Genomic DNA, 26,020 nt, shown 5'->3' on the forward strand with positions numbered 1-26,020 from the left:
TGAGTCCGCAGGCTGATGCTCTATCCACTGAGCCAAACCGGTTCGGCTCTACTGAATTTTGATTCTCAGTATTTTGAGTGTATTCCATAGATGACATAAAGTCCATAGTACTTTAGGCAAAGAGAAAAAACATACATGGCACTGGTAATGCAGAGGTAAGACCATGTGGAGGGAATTAGCAAGAAGTACTCGCATACCTTCCATCGTTATGCTTTCCCTTCCAGACGAATTAATCTAAACACCAGGGAGAAAAATTACAACCAAAAAAGGGCATACCTCGATTTAATGTAAGTCTGGCAGATTCCTACCTGAAATGTTACACACCCCACAGGGAGGTATTTGCGGTCCTCCAGCATGCTCAAATATTCCGCAACCAGTGCTGCTGAGTGGACCAGGCACTGCGCAGCCTCAGCGTGATTGCTGCGCTCCGAGTGCTTGCCAGCCATGTTCTGCAACCAGGTCAGTCGCAGGTCTGGAGAGGTCTGGTAGCCCTTGGCAATTCTAAACAGAACAGAAATTCTCCCCAATTAGCATTTGCTTCCTAAGCTGAAAGGGAGTTTAGATTGCTTTTTCCTGGTAGTGTTTACCTACAAATTTCCCTATGAGGGAAATTAAGGTACAAAAAACCCAACCAATTAAGACAAGTTTTTTAGGGGAATGGAAATGTCTTTGTGTGTATGCTTAGAGAAAATAGCTGTGGGCCCATGGAATGGGCAATATCAGTTTTTTGTTTTTTTTTGGGGGGGGGGGAGTACTAAAAATAGACATGCCATATTGAAATCTGGCTATTAAAGAAAACAATAAGGGAAAACTATGAGAATTTATGTGTTCATTATGAAAAAACATAAAGACGTTTTATATTCAAGAAAAAAAGACTTATAAATATATTTGTCTTATTTACGCTCTTTAAAGAACTCCAAAACTGTGAAAAGAGAGGGTCCTGTGGCAAAGAAAAAGCCTCAAGTTTTACTGACATCTTTCATCATATAATAGGAATTACAAAATTCTCAAAATGTGCCCCTAGACATAATCTATAGCATAAGCATATTTATAGTCAGGAAAATGGTTATGATAAATATTACTAAAGGATTGATTTTTACATTTAAAATAGGGTTCTTGAGCCTTCTTAGGAAGTCTAGGGCGCAAGACGCCAAGGTGTTAAATGTGTTCTGATTATTTTTTAAAACCCTCTCGTTTTTTGACAATCAATAAATATACTCAACAATTATGTATAGTTCTTAAAAGAAGGGGTACACAAGGGATGTAAAAAAGCAGCCTAAAAAAAGTGCATTTTTACTTTTCAATCTACCATTAGGAAATCACTTAATATTTGTATTTTTTTATCTAATGTTTCCTGTGTCTTACTAATTTAAGCCCATTATAGAAGCTATTATAAGTGATTCAAACAAATGGTACCTGTACATTAGATCAATCAACATTTCAGGATCCTCCTGGTGTTCCTTCATTTTAACAGTATCAGAAAGGATCATATGAAGATTGAAAACCAAATCTTGGACCTGCAACAGAGAATTATATGAAAAACATTCTTCAATTGCCATTCATTCACAATTACTAAATTAGTTTAGAAGATATTTCCGAAGAGTATCTGAAGATTTCAAAACAAATAATTGATATAGTTAAGAGTGGAATTGCTGGAGTATGGTGGGGTAAGGGTACTAAACTTTCCACAAATTCCTCAGCAGACTGTTTGTTTGTTTTTTTCAGTTCTTTCAGTTGGAAACAAGTAGAACTATAAGTAGAAATAAAATATAGGGATAGAATAGATATAAAAAAGAATACGAAATATAATTCTCTCCTATGTTTCTGATTCTCCCAAAAGGTAGTTTGTAGAAAACTCTAGTTTTTAAGGCAAATTACTATTTCAATAATAAGTGGAAATAACGTTTCATCATAAAACTTTTTGGTTGCCCATACTGCCTGTCTACTGTTCTTTCTGTGACAAATACACAGAATTAAACCCTTCTTTATTTAATCCAAGAAGGAAGAGTAGCTTATTGAAATAAAAAATTCATCCCTGTCTATGGCATATGATATGTGGATTGAAAGAAAAATACAGGTTCCTCCAGTAAAAAACAAAGATTGATTTAACAGTTTGGAAAAGTGCCTATTGTACAATCCTTTTTCAATTAATGATCTAGAAAGTGGCATTTCTGACCTGGTCAGGAAAGGTTGTTTCTCTCAATTCTAGATCTTCTTCAGCATAGGTCAAGATAGTCTTCAAAGAACGTCTTAAGAATTCTTCATTAAAATTCTGAGATGTACCCACCAAGGAAGATAGTGACATGGTTACCTGCATTTTAACCCTGGCAAAGTTCTGTAACAGAGAAATTGTCAGGTTACCATTTAATATAGGAGAGCTTAAAGGAACAGTCTAAAAGAAAAGGTTAGTTAGTGAAAAAAAATACCACTCTAAGCAAAATACTTTTAAAAAGTAATGAGATCTGCGTATTAAAATCTTATTTTAAAAAGAACATAAAACTTACAATTTTGCTGTGAACACTATGCTACAGAACAGGGTTTTAAAAAGTGCCATGTTTTACAGTTAAATTAGAAGTTGTGCCTAGACTTAACATTGACCTATTATGAAATACTAAAGGCCCAGAGCACGAATTTGTGCACAGGTGGGGCCCCTCTGGGTGGCCTGTGGGGATATGGCTGAAACCCGAAATCCAACACTGCCTGCAGCTCCTACCTGCCGCTCCCGCTCATCCTGGCCCCACTCGAGGAGTGGCACAAGGGGAATAGGAGGGGAGAGCCTCTTGAAGGGAGTGGCTTGTGGGATTGGGCTGAAACTGGCTCTCCGACATCCCCCGAGTGGTCCTGGATTGTGAGAGGGCGCAGGCCAGGCTGAGGGACCCTTGTGGTGCACGATCGGGCTGGGGAGGGCTCCAGGATGTGTCCGGCCTCATCTTGCCCAGTCCCGATTGGGGTTGGCCGTAGAGACACGGGAGGTTGGCCAGCCGGAAAAGGACCGGGGGAGAGCTCCAGGGATGTCCGGCACATCTTGCTCAGTCCCAATTGGCCGGACCCCAGCAGCAAGCTAACCTACCAGTCAGAGCCAGGGGTGGGCAAACTTTTTGACTCGAGGGCCACAATGGGTTCTTAAACTGGACTGGAGGGCCGGAACAAAAGCATGGATGGAGTGTTTGTGTGAACTAATATAAATTCAAAGTAAACATCATTACATAAAAGGGTACGGTCTTTTTTTTTTTTAGTTTTATTCATCTCAAACAGGCCGGATCCGGCCTGCGGGCCGTAGTTTGCCCACGGCTGAGTCAGACCATCTGCACCCTGGTGGTCAGTGCACGTCATAGAGAGCGATTAAGCAGCCTTAGCATATCATTAGCATATTATACTGAGATTGGTTGAACAGTCAACCGGTCACCAGACGACCAGACACTTAGCATGTTAGGCTTTTATTATATACAATGTTATTAATAATAACACAATTTTTACAGACTAAAGAGCTTAACCAACCATCACAAAATTCTTTTTTTTTTTTATTTGTTAATCCTTGCCCTAACTGGTTTGGCTCAGTGGATAGAGCATCGGCCTGTGGACTGAAAGGTCCCAGGTTCGATTCCGGTCAAGGGCATGTACCTTGGTTGCGGGCACATCCCCAGTAGGGGGTGTGCAGGAGGCAGCTGATCAGTGTTTCTCTCTCATTGATGTTTCTAACTCTCTATCCCTCTCCCTTCCTCTCTGTAAAAAAATCAATAAAATATATTAAAAAATAAATAAAATTTAAAAAAATAAAATAAAAAGGTAAAATCTGTTAATCCTCAACCGAGGATATTTTTCCATTGACTTTTAGAAAGAGTGTAAGGGATGGGGGGGAGAGAGAAACATCAATGTGAGAGAAACATGTGGATTGCTTGCCTCCCGCACATGCCCTGACCAGGGCAGGGGATCAAGCCTGCAACCAAGGTACGGACCTTTGACTGGAATTGAATCTGGGACCTCCAGTGCCACGACTGGAGGCTGATACTCTATCCATGGAACCAAATCACCTAGGGCCACTACAAAATTCTTAAATGGTAGATATGGTCTTTAAACTCTGGCCCATTTCATTGTCCATTATTATGACATAAATAATTTAACACAAATCATTCATAAAGTAACTTAAAAGTAGAATCTTTAGAATAATGCCTATAAGAGAGTTTATATTCTTCCATTTTTAGTGTAAATTTATTTGTTTCACCATCCCCCACTATGAAACTATTTTTAAGAGGTTATCAATAATAACATAGTAATTTTCAAATTGAAGATATTTTTGTCAAAATTCTATTTGACATCTTTGTATATGTAAATGTATTACTTAAAATTTCCTAGCTTATCTTCAGTGGACCACTTTATCCTGATTTTCCTATTTTTTATCCACTCTTTTGATACCAAAGATTCTGTCAAGAAACTTTAAAAAAATATATTTTTTAATTGATTTCAGAGAGGAAGAGAGAGAAGCATTAATGATGAGAGAGAATCATTGACCTCCTGCATGCCCCCCACTGGGGATTGAGCCTCCACGTGCCCTGACCGGGAATAGAACTGTGACCTCCTGGTTCATAGGTCAACACTCAACCACGGAGCCACGCCAGCCTGGCAAGAAACCTTTTTACTTGTCATACTCTAAATAGTCTCATCCATTTCTTTGCTTTTGACTAGTATAGATACATGCCTATGTCTTCATAGCTCATATTTTTCTCTAGAGTTCCAGGCTATTATATTTTACTAGATGGCTCTATCTGGATGTGTTTCATGGGTACCGCAATTTTAACACTAAAATACTTTCTCTTCCTATTGATTAAATGTACTCATTCAAGCCAAAAATCTAGAAATCACTCTTCCCTTATTACTCATACTATAAATCCAATTCACAGTTCCCTGATCTGTTCCAATCTGTTCTTTCTCCATGCCCAATGCCATTGCTTTAGTTTCTACCCTTACCATTTCTTGCCTGAATTACTGTAATAACTTCCTAACTGATCTTTTTGCCTTTTCTCTTATCCCCCAAGTCTATCTTCTAAATAGCTTCAGAAAATTTTTTGTCAAATGCAAATCTAAACACATCTCTCCTTAAAATGCAAATCTAAACACATCTCTCCTTAAATTGCTGAGCATAGCTTTAAGGATAAAATTCAAGTATCAACTCAGTAAATGTGTCAAACTACATGGTGGGAACTGAGACTACAATAACAAACAAAACAAATATCTGTCCTATGAAACCTTACTCTAGGCCTTTTCAATGATAACTTTCTCTCTTATTACTCTCTCTTCCAGCCATAATCATCAAGCAGTGCTAAAAAGTATCTTTTTCTCTTTCCCCGTCTCCTTCCATTATCTCCAGGCCATTCTAATTATTTAAAAAGCTCTATTCACCTACTTATCCTAAGGTACAGATGCCAGAAATAATGGGGAAAAAAACACTTCTTTTAAATAAAAGACTAATTTTGAAGTGATAAAACTATCTGTCCTGAAAAGTAAAAGAGTAAAAATTTGTGAGGAGTGGACAGAAACAGATTGGCCAGAAACTTAGAAAGTTAGATAAGATGTATGTATAATAGCAAAGTTCCATGAGAAATACATTCTTAAAGAATTTGCCTACAAATACCTGGGCCAGCTTATTCTATACTGAGTAATAAAATGGTAAAGAAGATCAGTGAAACTCACCAGATAAAGAACACTTATTATAAAAATGCTGTCATGAAACAGATGAAAGTTCTAATGAAATATTTCGCCTTACATTATAAAAAAATGTGTGAAGTCATTAACTTTACAAAGGAAAAGACAGAAATAAAAATTTAAGGAAAGATAGCAAGAATCAGAAAGTGATTATGAAACAGGAGTTCACATGAGAGTCGACACTACTTGAAAAAGAAATAGAAACACAAAAGATAAAATCGGTAAAAGAAAGATGTAAAGAACATAAAAGTATGTACAGGGGAGAGAAAAGCACCTAAAATGAATAGAAATTCAAAAAGTGTTAAAAAAAAAATAAAAAAAGAAAAGAAAGGAGCCCAGCGGCGTGGCTCAATGGTTGAGCGTTGACCTATGAACCAGGAGGTCACAGTTCGATCCCTGGTCAGGGCACATGCTTGGGTTGTAGGCTCTATCTCCAGTATGGGGGGTGCAGGAGTCAGCTGATCAGTGATTCTCATTATTGATGTTTCTATCTCTCTCTCCCTTTCCCTTCCTCTCTGAAATCAATAAAAATATATTTTAACAAAAATAAAGTATTAAAAAAGGAAAGAGAAAATGATAGGTAAAAGGTAAAGCAAAAACAGATCCAACATATGTATAACTGGTAGCAAGCAGAAAAAAATATCCAAACCCTGGAAAAAAACAAATATTCAGTTCTACACTCAAGAAAACTTTCTGAACTAAGTGAATTAAAAGTAGACATGTGCCTGAGAAAATTAACAAAAATCAGTCAACACCATAACATATTCTACAAAAGGGATTTAATTTCAAATATAAAGAAAAGGATCACTGCTCCAGCTGGTTTGGCTCGGTGGATAGAGCGTTGGCCTGTGGACTGAAGGGTCCTGGATTCGATTCCAGTCAAGGGCACATGCCTGGGTTGTGGGCTCAATCCCCAGTAGGGGGCGTGCAAGAGGCAGCCAATCAATGATTCGCATCATTGATCTTTCTCTCTCTCTCTCTCTGCCTTCCTCTCAGAAGTCAATAAAAATATATTTTTTAAAAAAAGAAAAAAGATCACTTGAGCAGCTGAGAGGGAAAAATTTATGTAAAGGGAAGAAAATATCAGGCTATATTCAGATGGCTCTACAACAATATTTAATGCCAGAATAAAATGATAACCAAGTACCTTTTTTATCCTATTAAGTATTCTTTATGTTTTAAGTTTTGCTTTCTTGCCCTTTTTATTATTCAAAGTCTGAGGCAAAAATTTCACTTGCTGTCTTAAAAGTAGAAACAACTTTGAATAATCAAGAACTTGGGAAAGTTTCCCAAGAACTTTCTTGAGAAAATAGCTACAGAATAGTATTTAGCTGCTTGATATTCATTCAGCTATGTTTGACATTTTTCCTTTTGGCACTTGACATAATTAATGATAAAGCTGAATAACTTTTTTGAATTCAATAATAAAGTTTAAAAAAATTTCGAAGCCCAACCCACACACAGAAGCACTGAGGATCAAACATAAACAACATCCATAAAGAAGCCAATGAAAGCCAACAGTCACATATAGACCACCTCTTGCCATATGATATTAGGATCCCGCAACTGACTGAAAGTCCCTCCAAATCACAGCCATATATCCTCCATTGTTTTGCAGCACCAATTTTGCATATATTTTGTTCTTTATTGTCTATGAACTTAATGCCAGTGCTGCTCAATAAAACCCAATGAGAGAAATAACTACAGTTGACCCTTGAACAAAAGTTTGAACTCATACATTAATTGTTTTCAGTAAATACTGCGAATGTATTTTCTTTTCCTTGTGATTTTGATAACATTTCCTTTTCCCTAGCTTACTTTATTATAAGAATATAGCACATAATACACATAACATACAAAATATGTGTTAATAAACTGTTTATGTTATTGGTAAGGCTTCCGTTTAACAGTAGGCTGTAGTAGTTAAGTTTTGGGAGGAGTTAAAGTTATACGTGAATTTTTGAATGTGCAGGGATCAGTGCCCCTAACATCTATGATGTTCAAGGATCAACTGTACTAAAGAGTGAAATGCTAATGGTAGGGCTGTGCTTTGTAAGGCTACAAACCATTGTGATAGTTAAGATTTTTTTTTCTTTCCCAAGAACCAATTTGTACTTGCTTGGTGGCAATATTACCCCCACTAAGAATTCATAGTCTAACAAAATAGATGACTAAAGATATTACATAACTAGATAAAGGTAATTGTTAGAGCAATATAAACTTTCCTGAATATAATAAACATTATACCCAAGACATAAAGTGAACTAAGCAGATAGTTCAAGGTAAAAACAACCAACAAATTTTTTTTAAAGAAGGGGAGGCATAATAACATAATACAACAGAATTCAAGGACATATTTGTTATAATAGCAAATATGAAAAGATTTACTTCACTTAGAGTGTATTACATAGAAAAATTCTATCTTGTATATGAGAGGCACACCTAAAACAGATTCTTAAAAGTAAAAATAAAGAAACAAAGGTAACTGAAGAACACATAAGAGGTATAGGGAAGATAAAAGCACACAAAATGAACAGGATTCAAATTAAAAAGAAATCAGAGGTATCTTAATACAAGGTAGAATTTAGACCAAAATAAGCTTAAAATAAAGCCTATTCAATTCTGAAGGGAATAATAATTCATAAAAAGGATGTAATAGTTATGAATATCAATTCACCCAATAAGAGCTAAAGGAGAAAAATATATAATTTGTAGGCTTAAAATCATTTCTCAGTCCAGCAATGGACCAAAAATAAACAAGGATATAGAAAGACAGAATAATGTAATTAATAAGGTATTTTTGTTTGTTTAACTCAATGCTCTAAAAATAAGAAATACCCCTTCTTTTTATATGCTTGTGTAACATTTACAAAAACATTGCATACATGAACACACAAACACACACGGTACAAAAGAGATATATGTTTGATCACACTGCAATAAAACTAACATCAAAACTTAAACATGTCTGACCAGTGTGGCTCAGTGGATTGAGCATCATCCCATGCACCAAGAGGTTGCTGGTTCGATTCTGGTCAGGGCACATGCCCAGGTTGCAGGCTTAATCCCCAGCAGGGGCCGCAGAAGGCAGTGGATCCATGTTTCTATCTCTCTCCCTTTCTTTCTCTCTAAAACCTATAAATACATTATTTAAAACAACAACAACAAAAACCAAGAATTTTAAAAACAAGCCCTACCTAGGTAGGTTAGCTGGTTAGAGCATCGTTCTAAAATGTTTAGGTTGTGGGTTTGATCCCAGGTTAGGGCACATATGAGAATCAACCAATGAATGTATAAATAACATAAATGTTTCTCTTTCTCTCTCTCCCTCCCTGCTCCCCTCTCTTTCTCTCTCTAAAATCAATATTTAAAAAAAAATAATTTAAAAAACTTTAAAACAAAAAGGATTATCAACTGTTTGGATTAAAAGAAAATACTACATATCAGACCCAATAAGATACCCAAAACAGTGCTCAAAGAAAAATTCTAAAATTTAATTTTTAAATACTTACCTGAGTGAATTAAACATCTGACTAAAAAAAACAAACAAAAAAAATACCACACACAAAAAACTAAAATAAAAAATACAAACATGAATGTATTATCAAATAAATACTTAAATGAAAAAATGGAATTCCTCAGTCTGGCATATAATCATAAAATATCAAGCAAGATATTTAAACATTTAATTTTCTTTATTACTAGAGGCCCAGCGTGTGACTGAAATCGCACCTCCGCCGGGGTACAGGACCCTCACCTGACTCACACCGGCTGCCGCAGGAGTCAAGCCCGACCGGTGCCACAGGGGGCTGGGACCCACGCCTGACACTTGCAGCGTCCCCCGACCCCCCTGCCTGTGCCCGCTCCGGGGCCGCCCGAGCCACTGTACCGGCTCAGGCAGGCCCCCTCCGTCTCCGTCTCCGCCCGGGCCTCACCTGCACGTGCAACTTCCTCCTGTCTGGTCGTGACCTGTTACAGCATCCCGGTCTAATCTGCATATTCTCTCTCTCTCTCTCTCTCTCTTTCATTTTACTTAATGATAACAATTAAAATTTATAACAGCTCAACATAGATTTATTTATTTTAAAATATATTTTATTGATTTTTTACAGAGAAGAAGGGAGAGGGATAGAGAGTTAGAAAAATCCATGGGAGAAAAACACTGATCAGCTGCCTCCTGCACACCCCCTACTGGGGATGTGCCTGCAACCAAGGTACATGCCCTTGACTGGAATTGAACCTGGGACCTTTCAGTCCACAGGCCAACGCTCTATCCACTGAGCCAAACCGGTAAGGACTCAACATAGATTTATATTCAAAGTTTACTACTGCATGTTATTTTTTTTAATACATTTTTATTGATTTCAGAGAGGAAGGAAGAGGGAGAGAGAGACAGAAACATCCATGATAAGAGAGAATCATGGATCAGCTGCCTCTTTCAAGTCCCCCACTGGGGATCAAGTCCACAACATGGGCATGTGCCCTTGACCAGAATCGGACCCGGGACCTTTCAGTTTGCAGGCCAACGCTCTATTCACTGAGCCAAACCACTAGGGCTGTATGTTATTTTTTAATATAGAAAACAAAATTAAGGATTTGAATTTTTATAAGATATCCATAGAATGAGAACTATCAAGATAGTCTAGGATTAGGCTCAAAATACGTAAAACAATTCCATTCTTCTCCCCAAATCCATAAAAAAGACAGCTGCAGGAGTTATATTCCATTATGAATCCAGAGGCAAAATACTTACATTCCCTATTTCAAAGTTTTGTCTCATCAGTAGATAAAGGGAGGCACTAGCATGTGACCGTATTGTACTGATGCTACTGCTACAGTGTCGGAGAAGCCGGAGGCATAAATCAGCACACTGTTCTGTCTCTTCTTCAAACAGGAGTTCAGGGAACTGTAAAAAAACAACACCAACATTTAAGTTATGTAGCCTGAACTAGAGATTTGTTAGTATAGCCAAGAATCAAAAGAATGGTGAAGGGATAATATTTGCTAATCTATCTATATATATATATATATAAAGGCTAATATGCAAGGTATCCCCTCGTGAGTTTGACTGACCGGCAGTTCGATCGCTCACTATGATGTGCGCTGAACACCAGGGGGTAGCATGGAACGAAGGAAGGCCCCAGCTGGCAGGACCCTACCCATGCATGGATTTCATGCACTAGGCCTCTAGTGGTTAATAATGTGGACCAGAGTCAGACAGACTGGGTTTGAATACTAACTATGGCACTGACTAGCTTGTAGCAGTGTGACCTTGGACAAGTTTTCTCATCGAGAAAATGAGCCTAATAATATTATTTACATGGGGTTGTATGACTATCTTATATCAGATAATGCCCATAAAACACTTGATATAGTAACAAACATGTATAATTCTGTAATATGTTTTTATTATTACAAAATAGTACTATAAGTTATTTTCACTGGTTAAGTTTCATCAACAGCTCTGTATTCCATCTTATAAGATGTATAAAATGAAATAGCTACCTTTGAATATGATCTCACTTATTTGTGGAATCTAATGAACAAAAAGAATTGACCAAAAAATAAGACCTAAGCATGGAGGAACAGACTGACATACCTCGATGTGGGGTTGAGGGGACGAGAAGAGATAAACCAAAGACCTTATATACTTATACGTATAGCCCATGGACATGGGCAATAGGGAAGTGAAGATCTGGGAGTGTTAGGGAGGAGCTGAGAGGAGGGAAGTAAGGATGGGGCGAATGGGAGATATCTGTAATACTATATAAAAAAAAAAGAAAAGAAATAGCTACCTTTGAGATTTAAGAATATACAAATTTTTCGGAGGAAACGAATGTAGAAAATAAGTATTTGAAGTCCTAGAACAAACAAATGTACTTTATTTTCCATTCACCATATTTTAAGTTAATTTAAATTGAATGGACTGAACTACTTATTCATTGAATTCTTGATTTATCAAGTTAATAAGGAACAGGCAGTACAAGAAATAAGGAAAGCCCCAAATTTAAAATTAGCTATTAATTTTAGGCCTTTCTCCACATCAAAATTAATTTTTTAAGCCAGAAACTGGTTAAAGGTGATCCAAATAAGAATTCCAAAAGGCAAATAATAAAAGAGAGACAAAGAAGACTCAAGGGTCTTGGGTTTCTATAAAAACTTTAAATATAAATACATTAACCAATGAACATGTCAAATGATTTTAGACAATGTTAATGAAGTCGAATAAGACTAAAGGAACAAAATTAACCTACCTTTGAAACCAGGGCCCTCTGTGTAGCAAAACAGTGTTGTAGATAAACTGCACTTTGGTTACAAGCCATACTATGTAGTAGCACTTTCAGCACCCCGCCAAGGATGCTCTCTTTGGATTCTGTTACAGAAACTGTCTGCAATTTAAAGATAGATAAATAAAAAAGAGATGTACTTGCAATTTGGTTAAGGAGACAGAATATGTATACACAAACAAATACTGTTTTTAAAATAGGAAAATGATAATATAAGATCTAGGACAGTGATGGCGAACCTATGACACGCGTGTCAGAGGTGACATGCGAACTCATTTTTTTGGTTGATTTTTCTTTGTTAAATGGCATTTAAATATATAAAATAAATATCAAAAATATAAATCTTTGTTTTACTATGGTTGCAAATATCAAAAAATTTCTATATGTGACCCGGCACCAGAGTTAAGTTAGGGTTTTTCAAAATGCTGACATGCCGAGCTCAAAAGGTCGCCATCACTGATCTAGGAGGACTTAAAAAAAAAGGAGCTCCGGGATTTGGATAAAAGAAAAAAGGGAAAAACAGAATGGGCAGGATTTAAATGAAGCGGGCAGGGAGAGCCAGGATGTAACTTTTAGGAACTACTTATATTTTAAATGTAATTATATGGCTCAATAAATACTTTTTCCCTAATCCCAATTTACCAAATCTATACTTTTTTTTTCTTTTAAATATATTTTCATTGATTTCAGAGAGGAAGGGAGGAGATAGAAACATCAATGATGAGAGAGAATCTTTGATCAGCTGCCTCCTGCACGCCCCCTACTGGAGATCGAGCCTGCACCTGGCAAGTGCCCTTGACCGGAATCGAACCCAGGACCCTTCAGTCCACAGGCTGACACTCTATCCATTGAACAAAACCAGCGAGGGAACCAAATCTATACTTTAAATTCCTCTCCTTTGTGTTCTTACCTGGACAACAATCTCTAGTGTATCCAAAATGATCAAGTTTGCTTCAGTAGCCAGATTTCCATCAATCAGTGCTTCATGTTCAATCTCTGCTCTTGACCTAATGCAAAATAGTATAAGAAATTATATTTATGTTAAAAAGAAACAAAACAAAACAATAGATCCACAATTCGAAAAAAGACTTAAAGATTCATAAAAAAACGAAACAAAACTTGGAACCATTTTTCAGTATTTGCCTGAATTGAAAATTATAAGAGAATAAGGGAAAAGGCAATATTTTACATATTAATGTTTTGTTTTACCCTACATTTTGTTGACCATTCCTATACACATTTTATCACGATGCCACTGAAAGCAGAAATACTTAGCTTCCAGAGATAACAGCAAACACAGGAAAGTGTTTTATTCTGCGTGGAATAGACACTAGGTGGTGCTATGTGGGCTTGCATTTAGGGCTGCTTCATGTAGCATTATTCAAAATGTTAAAGGATAAATGTACTTTTCCCCCCTAAAGTTTCAAAAATTTTAAATTTTGATGCAGAAAATAAATTAGCTCTTCAATGAAACTCTGGATGGAATCACGCATTAGAAATAAAACATCTGATGCCAATCAAGTCATTTACTTGACTATCTAATATACACAAAAGTATTATGTAATAAAAATAAAAAATTTAGTCCTAACCAGTTTGGCTCAGTGGATGGAGCGTCGGCCTGCGGACTGAAGGGTCCCAGGTTCGATTCTGGTCAAGGGCATGTACCTTGGTTGTGGGCACATCCCCAGTAGGGGGTGTGTAGGAGGCAGCTAATCGATGTTTCTCTCTCATCGATGATTCTAACTCTCTATCCCTCTCCCTTCCTCTCTGTAAAAAATCAATAAAATACATTTAAAAATAAATAAATAAATAAATAAAATTTAAAAAGAACTATAAATGATTTATGGGTAAAGTTGAGATTTGTTTTAGTAGCAATAAATATATAGGAATTATATATTAAATCTAAATAGACAAAACAATACACAAAATCAAAGCAAAAATACAAGGACATACTAAATGCTAACTTACTGAAGTTCTTAGATGTTTAAGTCTCTGAATCTTTATTACTACCATTAAAGAGAAAAGTCCATGAGTTTACATTTTACAAATTAAAGAGAAAATACAGCATAGTTAGAATTAAATTGAAAAAGAAAATAATGCATTGTTCAAACTTAAAATCCAGAAAGACTTCTGTAAAGAAACATGACAAAAATATGGTATAGCCCTAGCTGGTTTGTCTCAGTGGATAGAGCGCTGGCCTGTGGACTGAAGGGTCCCATGTTCGATTCCAGTCACGGACATTTGACCGTGCTGGTGGCCCATCCCCAGTAGGGGACATGTAGGAGGCAGCTGATCAATGATTCTCTGTCATCATTGCTGTTTCTCTCTCTCTCTCTCCCTCACTTTTCCTCTCTGAAATCAATAAAAATATATTTAAATATATATATATGGTTTAAACAAAAAGAATCAGGAAAACACTAAAAAACAGCTTCCCTAGAACACGGCAAGATAAGCAGAAAGAACATTATACAAATGCAGAAATAAAGCAATATATGCTGACTGCTTTGTGAATTCCACAACATATGTGGAAAAGTAATCAAAGAAATGGACTTAAGCAGACAAAGGAGAAAAATGAACACTCTAAGCTCAAAAATTTTAGCATACTAATTTTATACTCACTATCTGCTTTGGTCTGAATATTTGTGTCCCCACTACACTCTTAAGTTGAAAATCTAATGCCCAAGCTAATGGTATTAGGAGGTGAGGCAAAGGTCATGAGGGGAAGAGGTCTTGGGAATAGGATTAGTGCTTTTATAAAAGAGGCCCTGGGGAATCTGTTTGCCTTTCCACCATATGAGGACATAGCGAGAGAGAAGTCTGTAACCTGGGAGAGGGTCGGACAGCAAATCTGCTGGTGCCATGATCTTGAACTTCCCAGCTCCCAGAACTGTGAGAAATAAATTTCTGTTGTTTATAAGTGGCCCCAGCAAATGGTATTTTGTTATAGCAGCCTAAAGAGACTAAGAATTTCTGATAATTCCAGACTCTCATCTATATGGTACTGAGTCTGCTGTTACTGTTTTTTCTCTACTGGCTTGCATAGGGCCTTGCTTTCTGTGTTTTATGAGTTCACTGCTGTGAACTAATATTTCTGGAAGTTTATTTGTAAGAATCCTCTAACTCTTGGGCTGAAGATGGTTTCGGACAGAGTGACCAATCATCTTGGTTTGCTTAAGGACAGGACTGAGGGGGTCCCTGGGATATGAAACATTCAGTGCTAAAAATCAGGAGTACTAGGAAAACCTGAATGAGCTGGTCACCATATTCTAAAGTTTTCGGGCCAGTCAAGCTACTTGAGGGCTAACTTGTAATTACAAATTGTCAAGAGAAAATATTTAGCCCCTTAATTCAATGCCAAGTTTCAAGCCACACAATTTTACCTGCAGTCACCTAGGCAGTGAGAAGGGTTCATTTCTAGTTCTCTTTACACTGACGGTGTAGTCCTTTAGGCTCCTGGACTCATGGTAGTGCATTTTCGGTTGTTTTTTTACCTGGCTTGCCTCCATGCTAGAACCAGAAGACTCAGAGTGTTTTGTCTTCCTTTAATTGTATTTTAGGCTCCAAGAGGGCAAATAATAGTTTTCTAATTTTTGGTAATGCTTGAAATATTTAGTTAAGTGTGACACCCAAAATATATTCTAAAATGTTCTAGAATGCAACTTTCGAAGGGGAAAATGGGGTAACATTTAAGATATATAACATTATGCTTTACTGTACCACATTAAAAATTCTTGCTCCAAATCTGTTTAAATCTTTAATTTAAAAATTAAGTACAATAATTTTTTCTTCTAAGATTTGAATGCCTAACATATACATAAATAACATTAAAATTAGTCATTTTTCCTCTTGCATCTGAAATTCAACAAGCCTATCATTAACATAAAATAGAAGGTTATATTACTTGTCAAGTTTCTCAGTGTTTTGCCGCCAGTGAGTCATATCCTTTCTCCATCTCAGATTTTCTTGACTGCCAAAGGCACTTCCAGATGGGCTTCTCTCTGTCAAGTACATTTCAAAACCATTTTTAAAAATGTTATTTCAACTGGACCACTTATGTGTATACTTGCAAACAGTTAAGAAATACTGCACAATGTTAATAATTTTATACACAGCCATTTTATCCTCAATAACAATGTAAAAACCTGACAATAGTGCTTTTTATTCAAAGCTTTCATAACAGTTACAGAAGAAATATGTTTGCTACATGTATTACAACAACAACAACAACAACACCCTTTTAAATAAGCACATTTTCTAATACTGACTTTCTCAAAATCTTAACCATGGCTTCTATGGCTCAACATGATATAACCTTATTTCCTACCATTATTCCTCTTGCTTGCACCACTACAGTTATATATGTATATTATACATATAATATATATTATACATATTATATATATATTATATATGTTATATATATACACACACACACACACACACACACACACATACAGTGTGTGTGTGTGTGTGTGTGTGTGTGTGTGTGTTGCATTCTGAATATATGCTCCTGATTTAGAACCTGTCTAAGGGTTGTTTTTCCTTCTGCCAGATTGTTCGTCCCAAATTTTCACTGGCCAATCATTCCTTACCTCCACAGAAAGGCCTTTCCCAACTCTCCAACTTCTTTTCCTCTTAATCTGCTTTACTTTTCTCCATAGCACTTACAAATACAAGACTATAAACTACTAAGAACAAAGATTGTTTACTTATCCAGCACTTAATGTTTGAGGCTGACAAAGTTTCTGGCACATTGTCAGTGCTCAATAAGTTTTTGTTTGATAAAGAAAGAAAATAAGGATAATTCCTAGAGTAATTACTTCTTTTGGACAACGGAAAGCAGAGCAAGAGAAAACGGGCTTTCTCCCAGGAGGTTTCTAGGATGGAAGGTGGACTGAATCGCATAGACTCTTTCAAGGGGCAGTAGCAATAGAACTGATTTATACAAATCCAGCAGAAGTGGAGAAGGCATTGGGAATTGTGCAGAAATATAAAAATACTTAAACAATAGAATGCCATGATTTTAGGCTTTCAATGAGAAGCTAATGAAAGTCAAAATTCAGAGTTCAAATACTAATTTAAAAAATACTGAGAAAAAAATGTAATTTGCCACACAATAAAGGACATGTCTGGATATTTCTTCTGCTTTCTCTCCCTTCCCGTCTCTTTCTTTCCTTCTCTACTTACCTCTTTTTAATTTTAAAATTTCTATCTTTAAGAAATTTAAAAAAAGAAAACAAGAATGATATGCCTATATTAAGATAGTTAAACTAAATAAATGTGTAGTCTATTTACATTTTTATCATAAACTTTTTTTCATGAAACTGTTTTATCTCTTTAGTTAAGAAGGTCTATCATTAGATAACCTAGCTTAAATGTCAAAATGCAAATAAGAATTACAAAGGCCTAATTTTTTAAAAACAAGAAGTTCAATTCTTTTTTTAAATTGAGATATAATTGACATATAACATTAGTTTCGAGCCAGCAACCGAGTTACGTGCCCTTGACCAAAATTGAACCCGGGACCCTTCAGTCTGCAAGTCAACGCTCTATACCCTGGCCAAACTGGCTAGGGCTATTTGTTTTAAATTCCACAAACAGAGCTTCAGTTCTTAATTCAAATAATGATAGCTGTCTTAAGGCCACAGGTTTAAAAATGTAACATATTTTTGTGGTAGTTTGGAGAATTTAAAAGGTAGTGTAACTAACTCTGTAGAGACCATATGTGTAAACATTTCATCAATTCTAAAGTTCTGTAAACATTTCACAAATTGGAGAAACAAGAAAGGAAATGTGTAAACATTTCATAAATTGTAACATATTAGTTACATATTAGTTAATAGTTTCACCTTTCCAACAATAAACTTCAGAAAGAGCTGTAGTATAATATGAAGAACACTAAATTGGAAGTCAAAAGATCCTGCTTCTGTCACTTAGTTTATGATCTAAGGCAAGTTATTTATCTCTATGAGTTTTATTTTCTTCATCTTAAAGATGAGGATAATATACATTAGATTTTGGTAATAATTAAATGACCTACTTGAAAGTTAATTTTCATGCCTTTTTAGAAGATTGTTTTACATAATAAATGAATTAAAAAATACATAGGTACATTTTGAATTATATATAACTACAGTGAAAAAATCGGTGATCTATTAATTCCATTAAAGGCAAAGACTTTATCTTTTTCATTATTAAATTCCAAACATACATAGCATATAAAGAATATTTAAGTTCACTTAAATAAATGATCACCATGGTAACAGCATTTTGGAAAACAATAAATAAAGAATCTAAATATATATATAAAACCCTAATATGCAAATAGACCAAATGGCAGAACAACCAAACAACTGGTCACTATGATGTGCGCTGACCACCAGGGGGTGCACGTGGAACATGGCAGGTGTTGGCAGCAGGCAGCAGAGTGCAGAATGTGGCAGGTGTTGGCCTCGGTGGGATGGTGGAGCAGATGAGTGGGGGCGCCAGACCAAGTCAGGGTGCCGGTAGCTGTCATCGGGGTAAGCCTCTGGTGGTTACTGAAAATTCTTTGCTCCCGAACACTGCGGTCCCGCCTGGTACTTGCACTTGCTGCTGGCGCTAGCCCCGCTCACACCCACTGCCAGCGCTGGAGCCACTGCTCGCACCTGCTGCTGATGCCCGGAGCCAGTCCCAATCTCTTGACGCTGTCAGCAGGTGCGAGTGGTGGCTACCGGTCTCGATCACCCCTGAGGGCTTTTCCACCTCCCCCTGCTTCTGAGGGGCAATGGGGGCAGCAGCCGCCACTTGCACCCACTGACAGTGCTGGCCCTGCTCACACCGCTGCTGGCGCTGGCCAGAATTGCTCTGCACCAACAGTGGGTGCGAGTGGGGCCGGCGCTGCCAGCTTGTGGGATCAGCGGCAGCAGGAGCGGGGCTGTTGGCAGAGAGGGGACTGAGGGCCACAGTGGGAGGGGCTGGGCGGGGGTGTGGAGGATGGGCTGAGACCTGCCCCTGTGCCCACCACAGCCTCGCAGCCCACAGTTCCTTTCAAGGTGCACGAATTTGTGCACTGGGCCCCTAGTATACTTATAAATGTATAGTCATATTTTAAGTCAACAAATATACATGGGGCTATTAGCATGTGTCATGTACACAGATGACTAAGCCATACCCTGACCTTAAGGAGTTCACAGCAACAATATCATTTACATGTCACTTTAGAATTTATGAAATGTTTACACACATGGTCACTACAAAGATGATAAGCTCAGTTAGTTATACTATCTTTTAAATTCTCCAAACTATAACAAGTAAATGAGGAAAAGGAAAGTGGGGAGATTAAGTGACTTGGTCAAAATTATATGGCTAATGGTTAGCAGACCTGGGATTAGAATCAGGCCTCTAACGCAACTAACTGTTTCTTCTCCCTGATATTTGAGTTTGATGGCCATTATCTTTGCCTTAGATACAGGGTACATTAATTCATTGTGCAAACTAGGAAACTTTTAAGAATAAAAGGAGATGCTACATAGAATTTATGACTCCAAGAGTGAACCCTATATAGACTCTGTGTGATTATGATGTGTCAGTGTCGGTTCATTAATGATGCTGTTAATGGAAGAGGCTATACATATGTGCAGGCAAGAAAATCTTTGTACCTTCAGCTCAGTTTTACTGTGAACCTAAAACGGCTCTAAAACTAGAGCTATTAATAATCACACAAGGGCAACAGGAATAAACTGAGACTATCCAGAGAAAATCACAAAGTACGTTTTAGCCTACTTCAATCAGAGCCCTTAACTTGAATTCCTGCAGAGAAATGGTTATTTCAGTTAATTCACAGTTACATTTAAAACCCTTTTTTTAAAAGGGTAGAACTGTCATTGAAGACTTGCAACAATGAGCACTATAAAATAAACTTGAAGGAAAATGAAGAAATTCTCACCAGAAGGAGAAGATACTGTGTACATACCAAGCTGTCCTCGGCTTCGGCGCACCATTTCTTGCCTAGCACCTATGCTTCCAAGAATAGCTTCTTCAAGTTTAGCTCTCATGTCTTTTGATTTCTTAAAGGTCAAGCTATTCATTCTTTCAAACACTTTCTTTCCCTAAAATTTAAACATTAGAAAAGAAGAAGCATTGAGAAAATATTCTTCTTTTTCCACATAATTTCCTTTCTTGTTCCTCTTTGCAATGGCATAATGATCACTTACTTTGTATTCAAAGCAAGATACACAGAGGTAAAGCAGATCTAACAGCCGGTTGAGCTGCAGGACTGAGAGATCTGTAAACCACTTTTGTAGGACTGTCTCATCTGCATTCTTGAGAACCCAAAGGAGGCAGATCAAAAGGCTCCGACTTGATTCTGGTGAAAAGGTAGTGTGTTGCCTGCCACTCTGAAAATTAAGAACAGTAGAATGAGTCAGATTGATCAATGACCATTTCCTTTTTGGGCTGTTGTCAATTGTTTTCTTCTAAAAGCAAAAAACCAAAATTACTTATAAACTAAATATTATAAAAGAACCATCTGATTTAGATAACACTTGTATACGTCATACTGAACCTTAGACTTAAGGTCTTGAAGTTTATTGAATCTTTCCTGGCAATAGAAGATTGTTTAATTTGGGCAGATGTTAATAGAAATTATAAAGCAAAAAACTAAAAGATCTTACTATTAAAAACTAACATATCTACCACATAATATCAAACATGATGAAAGGGAAAAAAGAAACAGCTGACTCAAAAAATAAGAGAGAAGTTTAAGAATAGAAAGTAATAACAAAAAGTTTATCAGGTGTAGAGAGAGAACCATTGTTTCCTGTCAGGGACACTGACAAAAAAGAAAAGTCTTAGACACTGTATAAATAAAAACCATTTTTACATAGAGCATATAAAGTTAAGGTGCCATTTAATTTTTTCAATCTCCGTTAGTATAAGTATGTAAAATACAAACAAAAAACTAAGAATAAGAACCTGTTTATAGTATCATTTATTGGATATTTATTCTACTCCAGTCATCATGCCAAGCTCTTTACATACATTATTTCATTTAGTTCTCTAACAATATCACCAAGCAGGTAGTATCATCTCAATTTTACAGACAAGATACAGGATGACAATGGTGATAATGATGATGACTAAACATAACAAAATTTGAAATGTGCTAGACAGTATGATAACTTTTTCTTATTTAATTCACAATAATTTTATGAGACAGTATTAACTATTATTATTTCTAGTTTATAGGTAAGGATACTAAAGGCTAGAAATTAATTTACTCTAAATCACATACTAAAAAAAAGTAAAGCCAGGATTTTCATACAGGTTAACCAGACTCCAACTCTTTCTCTTTACCTTTATATTACATTCTCATATTTAGTTAATAAATATACTAAATAACAAAAAAGCAATGAAAGAGATGTAGAGACGAAAGACAAAGGAAAGCTGAACATACTTAACTGTTGGAATAATTATTTTAAATTAATAAATTTAGTAGAATTTACTAGAATTAGAATAATTAAGACAGTTTCATATTGGCATATGGCAGACAAATAATGTAATGAAATAGAATAGAAAGAATAAAAAATCCTATGCATATATGAAAATCTGATATACAGCAGAGTTATGGATCAGTGTGGATGGATGGATTATAAGTGTGGATAGATTCACTAGAGAAAAAAAATAAGAATCCTACCTTGCACAATTGTACAAAAAATAAATTCAAGACAAAGAAAGAACTTAAGGAATTGTTTGCTCGGAGCAACTAAGATGGCGGCATAGGTAAACACCGGGAAATTATTGCCTCACACAACAATTGAAAATTACCGCAAAGGACTGAGCAAACATCATCCAGAACAACAGGAAGGCTGGCTGAGTGTAAATTCCACAACTAGAAGGAAAGAAAAGCACGCTGAGAGCCAGAGGCGCTGCGGAGGTGAAGTGCAGAGGTACGGCGGCGCGCGCGCGCGAGGAAAGGGGGTGGCGCCTGAGGACGCGGCTGTCTTTTTGAATCACAAACTCCCGACGGCTCTGAACTCCGGTTCCGGGAAGTCTCTGGGGACCCAGGTCTCACACGGGGAGAAGCTGGTCTGTCCGGCAGCGAGCGAACTTGAGGGCGGCTTTCCCTCAGAGGTGCTTGCAGCCGTTACCGGAACACTGAGACGCGCGACTCCGGGCGGAGAATCGGCCATGGCCGCTTTCTCCGCCCTCTGACTCCCTGAGACCCCGCCCCACCCAGGCTGCGGCAGAGGCTTTTGCATGTGAATGTACCTAACTGCAGCCGAACCAGGCAGACCTGGAACTTCCAAGAGAAGGCCCAAGGCCCCGCAGTGGCTTGCATTGCTTCACAGCTGAGCCTCTTCGTGGCTCCTGCTGTGTGGCCTCAGGCAGAGGCTGAATTAGCACCTCCTTAGATCCAGGAGCCACTGTTCCCAGTGGTCAGAGGGGGTCCATCCAGACTGCAACTCCTCAGATCCATAAGGGACGCACTCAGGGAGCAGACTCAGTGAGCACCAAAGCCCCACTGAAGCAAGTCTTGCCCCAGAAGGGTGTCTTCAGCACAGAAGTTCTCCCACTTTAGACACAGCTGATTCTCACAGCCAATTGGCCTGGAGGTCAATTCCTCCCAGTGATTCTACAACAACCAAGGCACCAAGAGTGCACCAAGAGTGTCCACCCCAGGTAACTGGGGAGGCTGAGCTACTGGGCCCTACAGGACACCTGGCGCACAGGGCCACTCTATCAACACAGGGAAGCTGCCAAAATGCGGAGACAAAGAAACAGGTCACAAATGGCAGAAATGGAGGAAAGCAAACGATTGGATATAGAGTTTAAGGCCACGGTTATAAGGTTTTTCAAGAATTTTATGGAAACCGCCGATAAATTTAATGAATCCCTCAATAAGTATAGGGAGACCATGGAGGACATGAAAAAGGACCAACTAGAAATTAAGCATACACTGACTGAAATAAAGAATAATTTACAGAGATCCAGCAGCAGAAAAGAGGATCCCAAGAATCAAGTCAAAGATTTGAAATACAAAGAAACAAAAAATACCCAACCGAAAAAGAAAAAAGAAAAGAGATTCCAAAAATATGAAGATAGTGTAAGGAACCTCTGGGACAACTTCAAGCGTACCAACATCAGAATTATAGGGGTACCAGAAGGAGAGAGAGGGCAAGATATTGAAAATCTTTTTGAAGAAATAATGACAGAAAACTTCCCCTACCTGGTGAAAGAAATGGACTTACAAGTCCAGGAAGCGCAGAGAACCCCAAACAAAAGGAATCCAAGGAGGACCACGCCAAGACACATCATAATTAAAATGCCAAGAGCAAAAGATAAAGAGAGAATCTTAAAAGCAGCAAGAGAAAGACAGTCAGTTACCTACAAGGGAGTACCCATACGACTGTCAGCTGATTTCTCAACAGAAACCATGCAGGCCAGAAGAGACTGGCAAGAAATATTCAAAGTGATGAATAGCAAGAACCTGCAACCAAGATTACTTTATCCAGCAAAGCTATCATTCAGAATAGAAGGTCAGATAAAGAGCTTCACGGATAAGAAAAAGCTAAAGGAGTTCATCACCACCAAACCAGCATTATATGAAATGCTGAAAGGTATTCTTTAAGAAGAGGAAGAAGAAAAAGGAACTCTTACCATTTGCCACAGCATGGATGGAACTTGAGAGCGGATAAATACCACAGGATCTCACTCATTTGTGGAATATAATGAACAACATAAGCTGATGAACAAGGACTGATCCAGAGACGGAGAGGCATTGATTGGACTGTCGGGACTTGGAGGGAAGGTAGGGGAGGGTGGGGGTAAGGGGGAAAGATCAACCAAAGGACTTATATGCAAGCATATAGGCCTAACCAATGGACATGGACAACGGGGGGGTGAGGGCATGAGCGGGGGTGGGGGGGGTGGGGGGTAGAGGGTAACGTGGGGACAAGGACACATATGTAATATCTTAATCAATAAAAAATATATTAAAAAAAAAAAAAAGAAAGAACTTAAATGTAAAAGGCAAAATTTTAAAACTTTTACAAGGAAATATAAGAGATTATATTTATACCTTGGGGGTAGAACAGAACTTCTTAAATAAGACCTAAAAAGCATAAACTATAAACCCACAAAAAAGATGGTCAATTTGCCTAAATTAAAATTGCAACAATGTGTTCATTCAAATAGATAGAAAATGCACATGATAAATTAGTAGAAATTTGCTGCATATAAAACCAACCTGAGATTAGTATCGAGAATAGCCTTTCTCAACCAAGTTTCCATGAGAAAATTAAGCCCTCCAAAGAATGACTGAGGGACTATTTTTCCCATTCTCCCAAGGCATTAAAAAAAGTGGGTTGGGGGAGATTATTCTGGTCTGGTACTAGCAATCAATGAAACTTCTCTGTGGGAAGAATTCACAATCACAGGACTCTTATTATACCTATAAATAGTACTGCAAATACAAAGTCCAGTATACAGCCAAAGAATCAGGTACACAGGAAGCAATAGATCATGAGTGAGAACTTCAAAACAGACAACAGAAACAGGTATGTAAAGACTTGAAATACTTAAATTATCAAGTAATAAAACCACAAAATAATAATATTTTAAAAGTATTATACCCCAAAAAATCTGACAGGAAATTTGAAAGTATAAAGAAAAGGTTACTTGACAAAAAACAGAAGAAACAAATAGAATTTAGAAAAACTAAAAAAAACCCCACAAAACAACAACAACAAAAAAAACCTTGCACAGTAACCAAATTAAGAACTTTATGTATTGTTTTTTTAAAAATGTTTTTATTGATTTCAGAGAGAGAAAGGGCGAAGGCGAGAGAAAGAAACATCGAGAGAGAATCATTGATTGGCTGTCTCCTGCATGCTCCCTACTGGGGATCAAGCCCGCAACATGGGCATGTGCCCTGACCAGGAATTGAATTGTGACATCCTGGTTCATAGGTCAACACTCAACCACTGAGTCACTTCGGCTGGGCTCAATGGATTGTTTTAATATAATATCAGGTTTAATAATATTCAAAATTAAAAATACATAAAATAGAATGTGACTAGGGAGAATGGTAAATAAAGTCAACTAGTTTTAAGATCCTTCTATTAACCAAAGTGAATATAATGATGATTTACATTAGACTATCATTTAATTTAAGGAAGCATACTATGATTTGTAATATACTCACAGAAAGACAGAAACAGAATAATTTCTAAACTAGAGGAAAATGTGGAATGAGAAAAAATATAATTCACACATAGTGGGTGAGACAATTTGAAGTAAAGTTAAAATGTATATATATTAATTTTAATTATACTAAATGCAAATGGATTAAGAAGTCTAGTGAAAGACAAAAATGAACATACCAGATTTAAAAAATATAAGGCAAAATCTAACTACACACTATGTATAAAAGACATTGAAAACATAAGTTTCAAATATTTAAAACATAAGCAAAAACACTGAAATTAAAAAGTGAAAAAATTCATGCCATATATAGTCTAGGGAAGTAAAACCTAACATAGCTATACTAATATTATATAAAACAGAGTTTATGGCAAAAAAAAAAGTTTTACAGTTCATGTAGATGAAAGGTGGAAAAATAATCTTTTAATACATGATGATGAAATGTTTTGATATGATATATAAAATAAGTAAACAAACTTGGGCGCCCAAATTCTACTGTTCATAAAAATAAATTCCATGAACTAGCAGATTTTAGGGTTATATATAAAAGGAAGAACAAAACAAGCATTTAAAAATAACGTAAGGCCTGGTTGGTAAGGCTTAGTTGGTTGAGCATGAGTCATCCCTTGCACCAAGAGGTCACTAGTTCAATTCTGATCAGGGCACATGCCTGGGATGCTGGCTCAATCCCAGGTAGGGGGCATGCAGGAGGCAGCTGATGTTGCTAATTGATGTTTCTATCTTTCCCTCTTTCTCTAAAATCAATACAAACATATTTTTTAAAATACCTTCAAAATTTTGGAATAGGGATATTAAAAAAAATACAAAAAATACTAGGAAAAGATTGA

At 37.0% G+C, this 26,020-nt stretch overlaps 1 protein-coding gene across 11 annotated transcripts in view; it reads right to left on the bottom strand.

The window, feature by feature from the left end:
- Positions 1 to 26,020, bottom strand: part of DOCK7 (dedicator of cytokinesis 7) — a 186,164-nt gene that overhangs the window by 25,702 nt on the left and 134,442 nt on the right. For 6 of the 11 annotated variants that reach the window (XM_036352881.1, XM_036352879.1, XM_036352874.1 and 3 more), the window contains 9 exons: positions 20,183 to 20,365; positions 19,942 to 20,077; positions 15,889 to 15,985; positions 12,898 to 12,994; positions 11,955 to 12,089; positions 10,454 to 10,606; positions 2,177 to 2,335; positions 1,417 to 1,517; positions 309 to 501 (listed from right to left, as the gene is read on the bottom strand). In XM_036352881.1, the coding sequence (XP_036208774.1) occupies positions 309 to 501; positions 1,417 to 1,517; positions 2,177 to 2,335; positions 10,454 to 10,606; positions 11,955 to 12,089; positions 12,898 to 12,994; positions 15,889 to 15,985; positions 19,942 to 20,077; positions 20,183 to 20,365 (1,254 nt within the window). Of the gene's footprint in view, positions 1 to 308; positions 502 to 1,416; positions 1,518 to 2,176; positions 2,336 to 10,453; positions 10,607 to 11,954; positions 12,090 to 12,897; positions 12,995 to 15,888; positions 15,986 to 19,914; positions 20,078 to 20,182; positions 20,366 to 26,020 lie in introns of all 11 variants that reach the window. The other 5 variants (XM_036352876.1, XM_036352875.1, XM_036352872.1 and 2 more) reach the window with 1 other exon arrangement.

Source organism: Myotis myotis, unplaced genomic scaffold, assembly GCF_014108235.1.
Source record: "Myotis myotis isolate mMyoMyo1 unplaced genomic scaffold, mMyoMyo1.p scaffold_m19_p_2, whole genome shotgun sequence".
NCBI classification, from domain to species: domain Eukaryota; kingdom Metazoa; phylum Chordata; class Mammalia; order Chiroptera; family Vespertilionidae; genus Myotis; species Myotis myotis.